The following is a 15361-nucleotide window of genomic DNA, read 5'->3' as shown; positions in this document are numbered from 1 at the left end:
TAATACCCGTAAAGACTATTTACTAACAACTGTTTAGTTTCAGTTGCTCAACCAGTTTTGCTGCCTTGAAAAGTATCCTGGAGCAGGTAAGAGTTTGTCTCAACTCTTGCTCCAATTTCTTATCAGAATTCTTTCTGATACTCAACATGAGGCTGTACCTCACACATTTATTTTAGAAGCCAGCATTCCTTATTATTCTATTTTTCCCTTATGTATTTTCTGCCACATGTGTTAGTAATTCTACTTCTCCCTTAGTTATTAACATTTTATTTAGATTTGAGAGTCTCTTTTCCAGTTGTTTAAGCTGGATAGTACCGCTCATCCAGATGTGTTACTTAGCACTCTAGGCTTATACATTATTAATGTTCTTTAAGAATGCCAAAGTCCATCTAGTCCTTGTTGGAAATGTAACATTTCTTGAAAAAAATTAGGAAAAATTATATTCATATTTTAAAGATGCTTTAGAAAGAAAAGGGACTCAGCACTTAATCCTACATATTCCAATAAAATCCGAAGTTCCTTGCTTCATGCTGTATGTTTCACTTGCAGAATTTAAAACATTTTAAAGAGTCTGCTAGCCAGGTTTGTAAGAATAAACCAAACACATTCACACAGCATGTGTCCCAGGTAGTGTTTTATGTTTATATGCACCAAGCCCTAGTTTGTATCAACAGGACACACACACACACATATAAAACAAAGAAAAGCGCCTTTGTATTAAAATTGAGAGTCCTCCCAGAATTCTTAGTCATACATGATGCAAGCTTGAATGAGACATCAACAGAGAATTTCCAAACAGAAAGACTTGGTTAGTGATTAAACAGTGGCATCCACAACTCAAACTTGTGGTGTTTTAAATTACTTTAATACATACATTCCCTAGTTATCCAAACTTACTTGGTCATTCTAAATGGCTGAATGAGTCTGCAACATATCACAACTATCTTTATCACATATAACCAAAAGTTAAGATTTTTAAAAACCTCTTGTCCTATAGAACCACACTTTCTTGCTGCAAGATGCCCAGATCTTACCTTTCTTTTCACACATGCCGTACCTCTGTCATGCATTTCACATAGTGTAATGTGCACTATGGAAGTCACAGTAAAGAAACAAGAAAAAAAAAAATAACCTCGATAATAACATTTTACTATAAAACTGTGCTTTATTATAAGGAAATTTTAAATATAACCAACAATACTGAAAATAATGTAACTGGCATTTACAGCCTTGGTCAGAGTTCTTTATTAAACAGGCATTTGTAGTTAACAATTAGCTTATGCAACAAAATAGGTAACTTGAAAAAGTGAAGGAGGTTGAAAATACAGAATGATGAACCAGGAATTTGGGGTTCTTTGTATTTTTTCTTGTTCAGTAGACATGACTTTTAAAATCTGAAATATTATAGAAAACAAGTCTGCACGCAGTAAGCTCTCTTCCCGTGGGAAAGTTTGCAAAGTAGTTAAAACTGTCCTAAAATGTGGCTGAAGGTATACTTTACATACTTCTTATATATACATTATCCAATTCACGTATCTTAACCACATTTTCATTATACAAGCAAGACCAGAAACATTCTCTAATAAGACCACACTAGCCACAGAATTTTTTTACCCATGTATATATTTCTTTGAAACATATTTCCCAAAATGAAATCGCTGATTTATAAGGGAACAACTGGTTAGAATTAATGTCTCTAGACACTGGGGTCACGTAGTCCTAGAACTCATGTGGGAGTATACTGCTTTGGTGGAATATAATTAATTCATTTTATGTAGCAGGATAATAAGCATTATCAAGTATCAACAAAAATCTATTCAGCTGAGTTCATTCTGCATTTGCAGAATGAAATGAATGCAGTTGAGAGTCTGCATTAAAGCAAGTGGCGAGGCCTAATGGTATACTTGGAATGGGCAGAAATTCCTTTTATCCTTATATATGTTTTACTTACAAGAATTTATTTCTCCCACTTTGGAGGAAACCCATGGGAGCAGATGTCTGCAAGGATTTTATTACACATGTCTAGTGAAGAACAAAGAAATATCTATGGGCATGTTGATAAGGACCCCAAATATTTTTGGTATAGGAGACTTTTTTTTTAGCATATATAATAAAATCTTAGGCTTTTAAAAGACAACAAGTTTAAAGAGCATTTAAAAATATTTGTGACATTAAATGTCAAATTTTTAAAGATAACAAATACAGAGAACTGCAAAAATGAAAAAAGGAAGCATAGATAGATGCTTTATGAGGAAAATAATGACTCTTCTTCTAAAGACGCTTTCCTGTTGTTGTAATGACTAAACTGCCTGTCTTAAAACCACTGGAATATGTAGGTTACTAACATTATACCCAAGAAGTCAAAAGGTACTTTATTGCAAAAATATAAAAGGTTTTAAAATTGCATATGATGTTTTATACCATTTCACCAATAGGCCAAGGCCAGCACATAACTTATCAAGCCAGAAAAATTAAAACAAAAATGGTTAAATTGTACTTACTGTATATAGTGAGTTGTAAAAAGAATGTGATGCCATGCTGTATAGCATGATTCACTGCCAAGTTCCCTTTTACACGGGTGTAGTCATAACACATCAATCTGAGTAAGTCAAAATGAATACACATCGCCTATGATAACATCCTTTAATTATCTTCTTAAACACAGATACTTTCAATATATTACAATCATCTGAATAAATCTTTCAGTCAAATCATAATTTTGTGGAGTAGAAAGTCATTTTATCAGTATGTTGATATTTTTTATCTACTCTTTAGAAAGTGATGTTAAAGCCTATTGACTATTAAATATCTATTCTGTTTACTGATACATTGTAAATGTAAAAAAAGGAAAAAACCTGAAATCACAGAAAATGCTTGGCATCTACACAAACACATTCTCAGTGGACTAACCACTACTGTGTAATTTTGTCACTAGAGGTCTTCTTGCTCCAATACTTTTGCTTCATGCAGTGGGTTCAACAATATCCATGTTTGTTCCAAACAGGGCAACTAATTGCTCTTCATAGGTAGCGATGTTCCTTTTCATAATTTCCATGCAAGGTCCCAAAAGCCTTTCAAATGCTTGCACATCCATGGCTAAGAAGAGGGGAGAATAAAAGAAAAATAACATTCTTTACAAATCTGAAATTTCTAAGTCACTTGTGGTAGCTATTTCACATACGTCAATGATGCAATGGCATTTTTGCATAAATATCAGATACAAGAAAAAGGCATAAAGATAAAAACATTCCACTTCAAAAAGGAAGCAGCCAGTGGCCCGTGGCCATATGACGTTGTATTGGAAGTTCCTGATCCAGGTTAAAAGAATGAGGGATTGTTATGGCAAGACCTTGGAATTTTAAAAAATAAATTCGTTTTTATGTCACCACGTTAGCAGTATGAACTCAAGGGTGGCAAGGTAGTGTTTTCTATCTTGTTTTCCCTCCTCAGGGTTTACAATGCAATGTTGTGAAGACCAAATGTTGCCTTTTATAATTTTTTACTCTTTTATACTAGGGTCTAATCAATTCAAAATGGCAGCCCAAGTAATAATTTTGTCCGCTTCTCTAAGTATATGCTCTATGTTGCTTAGATTGCTTGTCTTGAGCATTTTTAAAAACCGAATGTATATGAAAATATGATCATACTATCATTGAAATACAAATTAAAATTCTTTTTTTTTTTTTGCTTCTTAAATTTACAGAACCAAAAAAGGCAGTGTTTACAATAGAGTGAATGGTAATTCTTGCACTGCTGGCAGCATGTAAATAAGTGCAAATACAAGTGATCTGGCAATAAATATCAAAAACCATAAAAAGAAAACCCACTTCCAAAAAGCATTCCTCAGGGAAAATCCTATTAAGTGAAAAAGTAGTATATGCATACACCCCCACAGAAAAGCTCTCCCCTGATACCCTGCAAAATGGAGCCAAAACTCAAAAATTATGTAACAGTGGGAAATGATTAAATAATTCAGTGTGTATTTAACCAATGTTACAATTTGATGTAATAAACATGAGAAAATGCCTAAGTTATAATGAATAAAAGAAGCAGTTTACAAAACTGATCTAAAAGTGAAAACCCATACAAATAAAAAAAGATGATAAAGAATTATAATAGGATATGGAAATTGCTGGGTGGTGGTGGTACTGGGTGACTCTTAGTTTCTCCTACCTTTCTGTATTTCTCAAATTTAATGTGAATATATATTTTATTATAGGAAAAAAGTAATGGGATTTCACTCACAGCATCTTTACTCCCTACTGTGTAACACCTCTACTCAGGGAAATTATCTGTCAGCTTCTAAATTTTTCTTTTTCATCCAAGTGTAACACTAGAGTATTATTATACTTATTTAAAACCATTTAAAAAACAACTTCTCTAAGAAAAGTCTGGGGATACTTGCAAATCTTAACACTGAAGCTAAATTTATTCTACTGAACTGTGGATGAAGAGTACAGAGTAGCTAATTACTTTTTAAAATTAATTTTTATTGGTGATAGTTGATTTACAATGTTTATTACTTTCTGCTCTACAGCCAAGTGAATCAGTTTATACATATACATATATTCACTTTTTTTAGATTCTTTTCCCATATAGGTCATTACAGAGTATTGACTAGTTTTCTTAAAGAAAATGTCATTTGTGTTAGTATCTCCTGAGTTATATTTTTCATTACTAAAATAAGTTATTTCTCACATATAAAATCTCTGCTATATATAGATGCCTTCCAGCTGAAGATGGCACTTCTGTTCATGGCATTTCTCTGTGGTACACAGAAGTAATAAACAGCCGGACACGACTTTTATTGTGCTATGACAAACTTGAACTTTTGTTTCCTAATCCTAGGATGAGTAAGTATTCCTGCAGATATTCCAACTTCCCCTGCAGAACTTAGTATATCTTATAAAAGTGCTGTTTGAGGGTTTTTTTTTGGTTTGTTTGTTTTTAGCAAAAATGGAACACAGTGCATGTTGTTCATTTGAAAAATTAGATGTAAAGCTTGGTACTCAGAATTCTTAATAACATACTAAAATGTTATTTCATGCCTATAAAAAAGAACAATATATATGTGTGTGAAAATTTTCTAAGAAGTTGACTTCTACAAATTAACTTTACAGTGCAATGAATCCTAATCTTCTATTTTGTTGGGGCCGTAAAACCTGTGAACCCAGTAAAATAATCAGTGTGACGCTGAATACGTACAATGCACACAGAAGGAGTTCAACTGGGGCAGGTGCGCCCTGGGCGCTGAGTCCTACCTAAACATTTGACGGTCCCGATGGCGTGTGCGGAAGCGGCTCGGGGCTTGTTCGTTACCAGAGCCAGTTCGCCGAAGTACTGCCCTCGAGAGCACCGAGCGATTTCAACTGCTCCATTCTCCTCCACCTCTGACTTACCCTGACAAGGTGATGGAAAGTGTTAGCTTTCACTCAGCTTAATAAAAACAGAAGTGAAGCTTAGTCAGGAGGGGGAAAAAGTCTATTACGTTACTTGCTAATATTTCATGGATTTTTAGGACTTACCTTCCTTTTCATGGTAATTTTCACTTCTCCAGATTCTACAATGAAAAAAGAATCAGCCAACTCTCCCTGTCAGAACAAAAACAGAGGGTGAAAAATGCATTTTTCATTGACAGCAATCCTGCTGCCCACCATACCTCTGAAATCAATCCCATGCCAGTTTATAGATCATCTCCTGAAAGGTGAAACTCCACAGAACAGGTTATGGCCCCTCCTAGGTTGAGATGTTATGATCAACAATTATAGTGTAACAATTTCATTTGCAAAATCATCTGAAATGATATACTATCTACTATAGCATTTCTGCTAAAACTCTCAAGAAAATATAGCAACTAACACCAAGGTATGGATTTCGCCCAAACTGCAGCCTGGATACAGCACAGACAGGGTCAGAAGTGTGAGCACTGCTTCCCAGCAGCACGGCCTCTGTCTGCTGCTTCTATGCGGAGATGCGCCACGCTGGGCCGTCCCTAGCCTACGAAGGAGTGCGAGCCAGCCCAAGTAACGCAGCAGCTCCGCCCGCGGGGAAGGCGGGCAGACCGAGCAGTGTGTGTGGGCCCCACGCCTGCCCTGCGGGTGGCTGACAGCCCGCCTCGAGGCCCAGAAGGACTTCTAAAAGAAAGCGCTGCCATTGCTAACTACAGAGCTGCGTTTTCTTGTTTCCTTTTTTGAACAAGCTTCCTTGACTTCCAGTGATGCCTTATGAATTATAATGTAATACAAAAGATGACACTGACTTTCCTAAGCCTCTCAAAGTGATTCTGGAGAAACCCAGGTATTTCAAAACTCTTTACTACAATTCAAGAAATACAGTAGCAGATTAAAAAACATAAGGGATGCAGTCTCCATTACACTATAGTGCAGACATGTACGTTTATAAACGCTTGAAAGACAACTATCTAGAGATACCTTTAATAAACTCAGTATACATATGTCTTTTCCCTTACCTTTTTATCAGGCTTTCTATAAGAGCTTCATGCTAAATATTCAAGTGTCTTAAATCATAAAAGGTCTATCAACTGCCATTAATTTCACTTTTAAAACATGCTCAAATTGCATGTAAAACTAATGAGTTAAGTTCCATTGTTTGTGTCAATGTCAGTTTGCTACTTTTGATGTACTAGTGATACAAAATGCACTGGAAGAGATTGGGTCAAGAGCACATGGAACTTTTTTTTCTGGCAGCATGCCAAAAATGAATCTATAATTATTTCAAAATAATTGGAAAAAGTCACTTCAAAAGTGCTCTATGTTTTGCAGTTTTTCAATTTGTATCATGGAATCTCAGCCTTGTTCTCTAATTTGACAGATTGGGGGTGGCAGTGGGGGAGAACTGACTGAGTTACTTGTTTATCTGCCTTCTAAACTAATTCTTTTCTCAGCCTCACAGACCTTGAATCTTGTTTCACATGTATGAAAAGAGGCAATATTTTAGATAAATATTACAACATAGTATAATATTGATAGGAAAATCACAAGTTGTTAAAAACCTATTTTTTTTTAAAGTCTTTATTGAATTTGTTACAAATTCAATTTGTTATAAACTGCTTCTTTTTTTTTACGTTTTGGGTTTTTGGCCATGAGGCATGCGGGATCTTAGCTCCTCAACCAGGTATTGAACCCGCACCCCTCGCTTTGGAAGGTGAAGTCTTAACCACTGAACCAACAGGGAAGTCCCTAAAAAACCTGTTCAAATCATGCAGTCAATGCTTCAAACTGTAACTAGGAAATTAGTAGTATCATTGATGTGCTTTTATCTGTAAACTTGAACCATCTCTATAAATCCTACTTCTGGGTAGGTCTGTTCTAACCAGTATATGTGTGTATTGCTTCAGGTTCCAAGTGGGATTTGAGAAAAGCATCATGGGTTCAAGAGCATGCTGGCCCCCTCGGTGCCTGGCAACCAGTGAAGTACATGGTGCAACGTGTCCCCTTCTTGGTTAATTTCACCAGGAGGAGGTTTCACCAATGAACCGATTGTGCAGGTCTTTACACCTTCCAATGCACCTTCTGGGTCCTTCTTAATAAATGCTATGGAATGATTACCAGTTTTTTCCCCTGTTATAAATGACATCTTAATTCTCTATATACATGTGACCTTCATGTCTGGTACAAATATAAAATTATGCCTAAATCCATTGGATGATTTAATATATATTCCTTAAGATTTAATTTAAAATAAAAACATTCAGATATCTTGATGGCTATAAATTAGGCCATTTTTAATAGATTTGGCAGGAAATAATTATATTAATCTATCACTACATACTAATTATGGACACATGAAAATTTTATTAAGACTTAGAATATATAAGAATCTTTTGGAAAATAACTTCTAACTGAGCTCCATAAAAAGTATTATACCTGAGCAATGATTTGTTCTCCATCGTTGTATACTTTGGTGCCTATCACATCTACCACTTTCAGGCGTTCAGAAACCTATAAAGGAAAAAAGATAATACAGTTGACCCCTCAATGATATGGGTTTGAACTGTGCACAGCCCACTTATCTACAGATTTTTCCAGTAAATATACATTTGCCCCTCCATACCCACAAACGTGGAACCCAGGGCCACGGAGGGCCTGCTGTAAGGGACTTGAGCATCTGCAGACTTTGGTATCCACCAAGGTCCTAGAACCAATCCCTGTGGAAACGGATGAACAACTGTATGAAACAAACTAATCAGGTAATCTTAACTATTTCATGGGTTTAAAAATAGTAGCCTACAGGCCAAATACACTGAGCAATGTGTGTGTTTATGTGTGTGTTTATATTAATAAACCTAATTAATATAAAAAGCACAATCACTCAGTGGTGTCCAACTCTTTGTGACTCCATGGACCTGAGGCTTTTCTGTCCATGGGAGTTTCCAGGCAAGAATACTGGAGTGGGTTGCCATTTCCCACTCCAGGGGGATCTTCCCAACCCAGGGATCGAACCCATGTCTCCTGTATCTCCTGCATTTGTAGGCAGATTCTTTACTCGCTGAGCTATCAGGGAAGCCCCATTATATGAATTACTTGCCAGCATTTTAAACAAATTTTTCATAAAAACTTGAATTTCCAGCTTCTCTTGAAAAATCGGAACTGTCAGCCACACTCAGCCCATGTTTCCATGTGGCATAAGTAAACTCTGGTGGACCAGCAGCTGCTTCTTATGGAGCACATGCTCTCCAGTTTGCCAAAGTCCCATCCTGGCTGGGTTTTCTTCTTTGTTACTTGCCTAGCTCTGAAGGCATTTGAATTTCTGGCTCTGACCTATTTTTACTTAAAGAGAGCTGCTGCTGGAGAAGATGAGCTGCCCAATATGCATTCTGAAATGAGGCCCAAACTTCTACGAGGTGAATACTGACAAGCCAACACAGGGACATGGCAGCAGGTAGGTCTGTCAACCCCAGGGATTCTGGCCGAGAGGCTAGAAGGATGGTATTGCTATCACTCAGGCGGGGAAGAGAAGGAAGGATGCTTGGGACATGTCGGTTTGAGATATCTTTTAGATATCCCAGAGGAAATGTTAAATATGCAGTCAGATAAACAAGCCTGGCATTCAAGGGTGGGGCCTTGCGCAGTGATGTCAGTTTTAAGAGGCATCAACATAATAGACATTTAAAGCCAGGGGATTTGACAAGTACTGCACGGGAATAAGTGCAGCCTGCAAAAAGAAAAAGGCCTTGGGATGCCAATTTTAAGAGGAAAGGAATACGGAAGGAGAGGCCAGTGAGGACATTCTGTGTTTAGATAACCCCTTCCTGTAAAGGCCACTGCCTACATTTATGTGATTAGTTTATGTCTGCTTTTTGAAAAAGACCTTACATAAATCTGCTGTAGCTGCTCCCAGGAGTCTATTATGTGTAAACAAAATAGATGCAGTTACAGACAGTAAAAGAAATATTAAGCTATTAAAACAATGTAATCTTTTCAAGTGAAAATATGGATAGATTATTATTCAAAGATACCTTCTACAGAGCTAAGTATTCCTAACAAAACAGAAGCTTTTAAAGCAAAATAAAATAAAAGCACAAACATACTTACTTCCAAAGATTTAAGGAACGGCAGTGACTCAATAAAGCTTTCATACATTTTTCTCTTTTTGGCATTATTTTTTACAATTATCCTCCTGAAGGTTACCCTGTCCTAAAGGCAGAATATCAAATACGAAGACAGTTAAAAGGTAGACTTTATGGGGAAAGAAAGTTTGAAGAGACAGTTTCATTTTATTCCCCGTAAGAAACAAACAATAATTGAACATTTTCAAAATAAAAGATTAATATTATTATACCTCTAGGACAACTCATTTCAGATTTTTATTTCCTTAAGCATTAATATAGAACCATATAAAATGTTATTTTCATGCTTTTGAAAGAAAGCAAGTTTACTTTTAATTCAGAACAGAGATCTGACCAACATGTAACTGGCGGGTAAACCCACGAGGTGGCGCTGTTGCACCATTTAAAAAATACAAGCTTGTTTTTTTATTTTTCTCCCCAGCTTTTTGAGATACAATTGACTTGTAATATTGTTTAAGGTTTACAACATGTTCATTTGATATATATTGTAAAATTACTACCACAGTAGATTTAACTGTCATTTCTTTTTTTGTGGTGATATTTAAGATTTATTCTCTCGGCAACTTTCAAATATATATTGACAGTATTGTTAACTATAATCATCAGGTACACTGGGTCTTCAGAACATATTCATTTTATAACTATGCTCCCCAGCCCCTGGTGACCAACATTTTACTCAGTTTTTATGAGTTCAAACTAGTACTGAGTTCTTTTGTTATAGATAACAGCCCTGGAGTGTTAAAATTCAGTGGGACGTGATGAGCTTTGTTTTTTTTCGTTTGCAGTATAACTGGCATACAACATCATACTAGTTTCAGGCGTAGGACATAATGATTCAGTATTTGTATCTGTTGTGAAATGATCACTACAGTAAGTACTTGACATCTGTCACCATAAATAGTTACAGAATTCTCTTGTGATGAGAACTTTAAAGATCTACTCTCATAGCAACTTTCAACTACACAATACAGTATTATTAACTGCAGACACCACACTATACATTATGTCCCTAGGATGTATTTTTAACTTGAAGTTTGTACCTTTTGACCCCCTTCACCCATGACCAGCCTTTTATTTAAAAAACAAAACCAAAGAGAAAATATGGGTGTGCATCCCTTTTAGTAAAGTGTTATTATACATTTGTTTCAGTTATACACAAAAGCACACACACATATGCACTGGTTGTGACATTTCCTCATGTGTTTCTTGTGGGTTGTAGTAAAAAAACAGACATGGAAACCAGTAGTATTAGAAAATGTTTTTAAATCATGCAATTACAATGTAAAGAGAGCTTGAAAAATTATTGACTCTAGGGTTTTTTTGTCACATATCAGTTTTCTTTTTTAAAACTGTGCACAGAGAGACTACAGCACTCTTGAGTAGACTTTGATTCCAGTGTTTATCATGTGCACTGTCCTCAAATGTTTCTATGTTTATACCACCTAACCTCAATGATGCAACACTGAATTGAGGAACGAGGGAAAACTTTAAAGGTAATGGCTCAAAAAATGGTCTTCCTACAAATTTTATTTAAAAATTCCTACAAAACATTATATTAGTTCTCAGTTAAGAGCTCTCAGAATTATGTTAGTTTGGCATACACTGATCAACAACTATACTATTTTAATACAAAATAAAATTAACAGGGATATGTTCTTTAATTAATAGACTATGACAACATATTAAGGAATTTAAATGAACTGATAGGATAGACAAGTGCCAGTGTGGATGTAAATATCTAGGAAATTAAACATCCTGTTCTCTAGTTTACTACAATTTTATAAGGGCTGTGATTTGGACTTGCGCTCAATCATTTTTTTTTTAGAAAAAAAATTTTCAAGATAACAAGTAAAATTATTGAAATAATTTCCAAGCCTGGCTCTGCATTGGAATCAATTGTGTGTTTTTCAAAAACGTTTCTAAGATCCCAGACTTTAATGACTCAAAATCTCTGCAAATAGGGCTCTGTAATAATCTGCATTTCATGAAAGCTCCCCAAGTGACTCTGATATATAAACAGGTCTGAGAAGCAGCTACAATACCATTTTATGAACAAGGTTTATTACAAAACAGAGAAGACAAGAAATAGGTTAGCACTTTAGAAATTAACCACGGCAACAAGCTATGTGTCTCAGGAAAAATCTTCTACTGTGGCCCACCTCTTCACACTACTGAGACACATCAATAAAATCCAGAAGGTCCCATTTGAAATGTTTTCACCCCAGTCATTTCAATCATCACCTCTCTGAATCAACAGCATGGTCATGTAGATCAGTTAATCCCCCAAGGCTAACAGTGACCTAGACTTATTTACAAAGTTGGACTATTCTACAAAGGACTTTTCTCTTGAGAGTTGCTTATCTTTGCACCTGCACTTACATGGCAGAGCTCCAACCTGTTGGTCTCAAAAGCAAAATTCCTTTTCTATTTGACTTTGTCTGAAAGGGGGCTAGTTAGGCCAGCTGCTAAGAAAGCAGATTTGAAATATTAATTATGTTAATGACTATAATTTTAAAATAACACTCACTTCACTTACACACATACCCTAAGGTGATCATCACAAACTGCTCACTTTTACAGAGCTTAAAACGGCGTGTGCTTAGTTGCTCAATCGTGTCTGACTCTTCGCGACTCCATGGACTGTAGCCCGCCAGGCTTGTCTGTCCACGGGGATTCTCCAGGCAAGGATACTGGAGTGGGTTGCCATGCCCTCCTCCAAGAGATCTTCAAACAGGTACAGATTAGTGAAAAAAAAAGAAAGTCTCTGAAAAATCCTTCATCCTCCCTGAGAACGTAAGTATCACATATACCTGGAAACTGCTGGGCCTCTCTCCCTAGTTTAAGGTTCCTTCAAGGGCTGAGAACTATTAGTCCTCAAAAGGCCAGCCCGCTAAGTATGTGACCTTGTTCCAAGAATGTGAATGAGGAGGCTTCCTTATCATATGACAACCTGACCCTGCCTGGCAATCCCCTCACGATGATTCAATTTTAAATGGTACCTTCTTTAATGAAACAGATCACAACCCACCCTTGTGACGGTAGGCAAACACTTCCTAAGGGCCAAGTCTACTTGGGTTTTGAGTGTTTATTTTGTTGGCTCTGGGTGTTCAAATCTCTGGTTATCCTTAAGACACTTCAGATGACAAGCTCCCTTCCACCTGAAATAACTCCAATTTTGCTCACACCACTTAAAAAGTGACTCATGACATTTTAAAAAAGCAAACAGTAAAAAAAAAAAAAGAAAAGCAGCAAACAGTAGCTGCCTGAGTCTCAGAAGAAATGCGCAACAGGTCTTGTTTCTCTAATCAAGAGAGATTTTTATTGGCTGAATTGACCTCGGAGTCAAAGGCTGAGTGGTGACTGAACCAGGTGTAAATTCTGTGAGACTACAGTTCTTGAAAAGGAGGTTTGAACAAACTTCCTGTTACTTCAACCTCGCCTCCTTCCACAAAAGGATTTGAGAGAAATAACCGAATAAACTCATGTCAGAACCATAGGGTGGGATGTTATCAACAATTTTAAAAGAAAACACAAGTAGTATCAACATTCCCTTAAATCAGTGCTACTTAAAGTGTGTCGTGGGCACCTGCAGCCACTGGTGTCTCCTGGGAGCGGATGAGAAGCGCAGAATCACAGGCCTCATGCCAGACCCCGTGAGTCGGATTCTGCTTTTTAACTAGATTTCCAGGTGATCCCTCAGCACCAGCTTAACCAGAGTCCAGAATCGGCTTTACTCGGACCTGCTACTTTTGTCTCCCAAGATCATTTATGAAAAGAATGTCCCTCCCTTCCCCCACTCAAGTCTTTACACCAAATTTGAAGCCTTATAGAAAACGCATCATTAAGAAATTTATTCTTTTTGGATGGATTTTTGTTTTAAATTGGAGCATAATTGCTTTACAATGTTCTTTCTGTTGTACAACAACATGAATCAGCTATAACTATACATATAGCCCTCCCTTCTGAGCCTCCCTCAAGAAGTTTACTTTAAAAGCCCAGGTCTGAGAGCTCCAACCCTGAGAGTTGAATAAGTTTGTCTGTAATGGAGCCTAGGTAAGAGAATCTCTTTTTTAACACCTCTAAGTAATTCTGAGGGCATCCATGTAAGAAACACAGGCATCGAGTATTTTTTCTCTACACAGCTGCTTGTCGATGCAGAGTTGTTACCAGTCAACTTACACTACAGAGTCTCAGTTTACAGAGGTTTCTCAAGCAGGCATGAGACACGCGATGGGCTTGCTCCAATACAGATCATGGAGCCCCATAGCCAGTTCCCGAGTCAGCAGGCCTGAATCAATAAGTGGGGCCTCAACGGGCATTTCTAGCAAGCTCCCAGTTGATAGAGATGCTACAAGGCAGGAGACCATGCTTGGAACCACAGATATTATACCTACCACAGAAACCTACCAGAAAAAACAGCATTGGAGCCTCTGTTTATTTGTGTGACTGGCTGGTTTTTAAGAATGGGAGCATTTAGGAGCACCTATTAGTTCCTTAATAATTCTCTGATGACCGATGACGATCCCCAAACCATCTACCTATTAAAACTAAAATACTGCAGCTACCTGGCTGCTAGCATAATGATTTTTTTACAAACGACATTCAGGTCAAATAAATATCTCACTCACCAAACCCCACAGAGCACCAGGAGAGGTAGCAGTGATTGTCGCGGCCCTGGGTGTGTTGTACATTAAGGCCAGCTCGCCAAAACTCCCACGATTGTCATAGTTGCCAACACACCGTCCAACACCATCGCATTTCACATAAATATCAAATGTTCCTCTGGTGGATGCATGAAAAAGAAAACGTAAAAGTAATTCAAGTCAAGTCTCATCACAACAAAACATAAGCCTTTGGCAATAAAATCTAATCTTTTTTTTTTTTTTTTTTTTAAGAAATACATATTGCTTGCTCTTCTTGCTCAGACATCATAACACATTCACTTGATTAAAATTTTAAATGTCTAGAAGGATGAACAGTGGGAAGTTCCCTTGTGCCCTGGTCCAGCCATTCAATTTTCTCCTAAAAAGTCACTGCCCCCAGCTTCTACATCCTTGTAGAGGTCTTTACACCCGGGAGCAGTGGGAGCTGGGTGGATGCACTGGAAGCCTTCCAAAGGTGCAGAATTAACAGGAACCGTCCCTGAGACTGAGGGCACATCCCCAAGGGTGACGGCTGGGGATGGGCTCTTACTTTCCTTTCCTCTCTGATGACAAACAGTAATAAAAGGGCATCAATACATGACAAAGACACCGCCTGTTCCGGACAAGCAGGAAGAAGAGACCATCAATGGGACTAGGGTAAAGTCTGTACTTGGGCCTGCCGGGGGAAAATGAGAGTAAACAACACACATTTAAGATAAAAAAATAAGGGATGAAAATATAACTGCAACCAAAGAGAATGGGCAAAGAAAACCATCTGAAGAAATGCATGTGAATCTGCTGACCTCAATGAGCTCTGAGTTTAAGAATCATGGAGGCTAGCAACATTTACTATGTAACGGAAAAGTTTTTGTTTCCAAAATGAACATGCATTTCTTTTGAGATCAGAAGAAAATAATCTTAAAAAAGAATACAGCTCTGACAATCTGGTCAGCCATTACTGTGCAGTACCTACGGGGTCCTTTAGGATCTAAAGGGGGGGCTGGCAAGCTGGGGCCCAAGATTGGTTGCCTGCTGCTGTGAATCAAGCTTCACTGGAAAGACAAACACGCTGGCTGTTTCCGCACTCTCTGTAGCTGACCTGTGTCACGAGAGCAGACATGAGTAGTTG

The 15361-nt window shown here is 37.3% G+C and overlaps 1 protein-coding gene across 1 annotated transcript in view; it reads right to left on the bottom strand.

The window, feature by feature from the left end:
- Window positions 1–904: 904 nt before the first annotated feature.
- The window catches only part of PRKAR2B (protein kinase cAMP-dependent type II regulatory subunit beta), a 103135-nt gene continuing 88678 nt past the window's right edge, over window positions 905–15361 (bottom strand). Inside the window, exons 6-11 of the mRNA XM_065939840.1 lie at window positions 14218–14371; window positions 9555–9656; window positions 7887–7961; window positions 5526–5591; window positions 5262–5400; window positions 905–3096 (exon numbers count right to left, since the gene is read on the bottom strand). Of these exons, the coding sequence (XP_065795912.1) occupies window positions 2963–3096; window positions 5262–5400; window positions 5526–5591; window positions 7887–7961; window positions 9555–9656; window positions 14218–14371 (670 nt within the window). The 3' untranslated portion in view covers window positions 905–2962. The remainder of the gene's footprint in view (window positions 3097–5261; window positions 5401–5525; window positions 5592–7886; window positions 7962–9554; window positions 9657–14217; window positions 14372–15361) is intronic.

This window comes from Muntiacus reevesi, chromosome 6 (assembly GCF_963930625.1).
Source record: "Muntiacus reevesi chromosome 6, mMunRee1.1, whole genome shotgun sequence".
In the NCBI taxonomy this organism is placed as follows: domain Eukaryota; kingdom Metazoa; phylum Chordata; class Mammalia; order Artiodactyla; family Cervidae; genus Muntiacus; species Muntiacus reevesi.
Note: the sequence above shows the minus strand (reverse complement) of the source record. Positions and strands in the feature narration are given on the sequence as shown.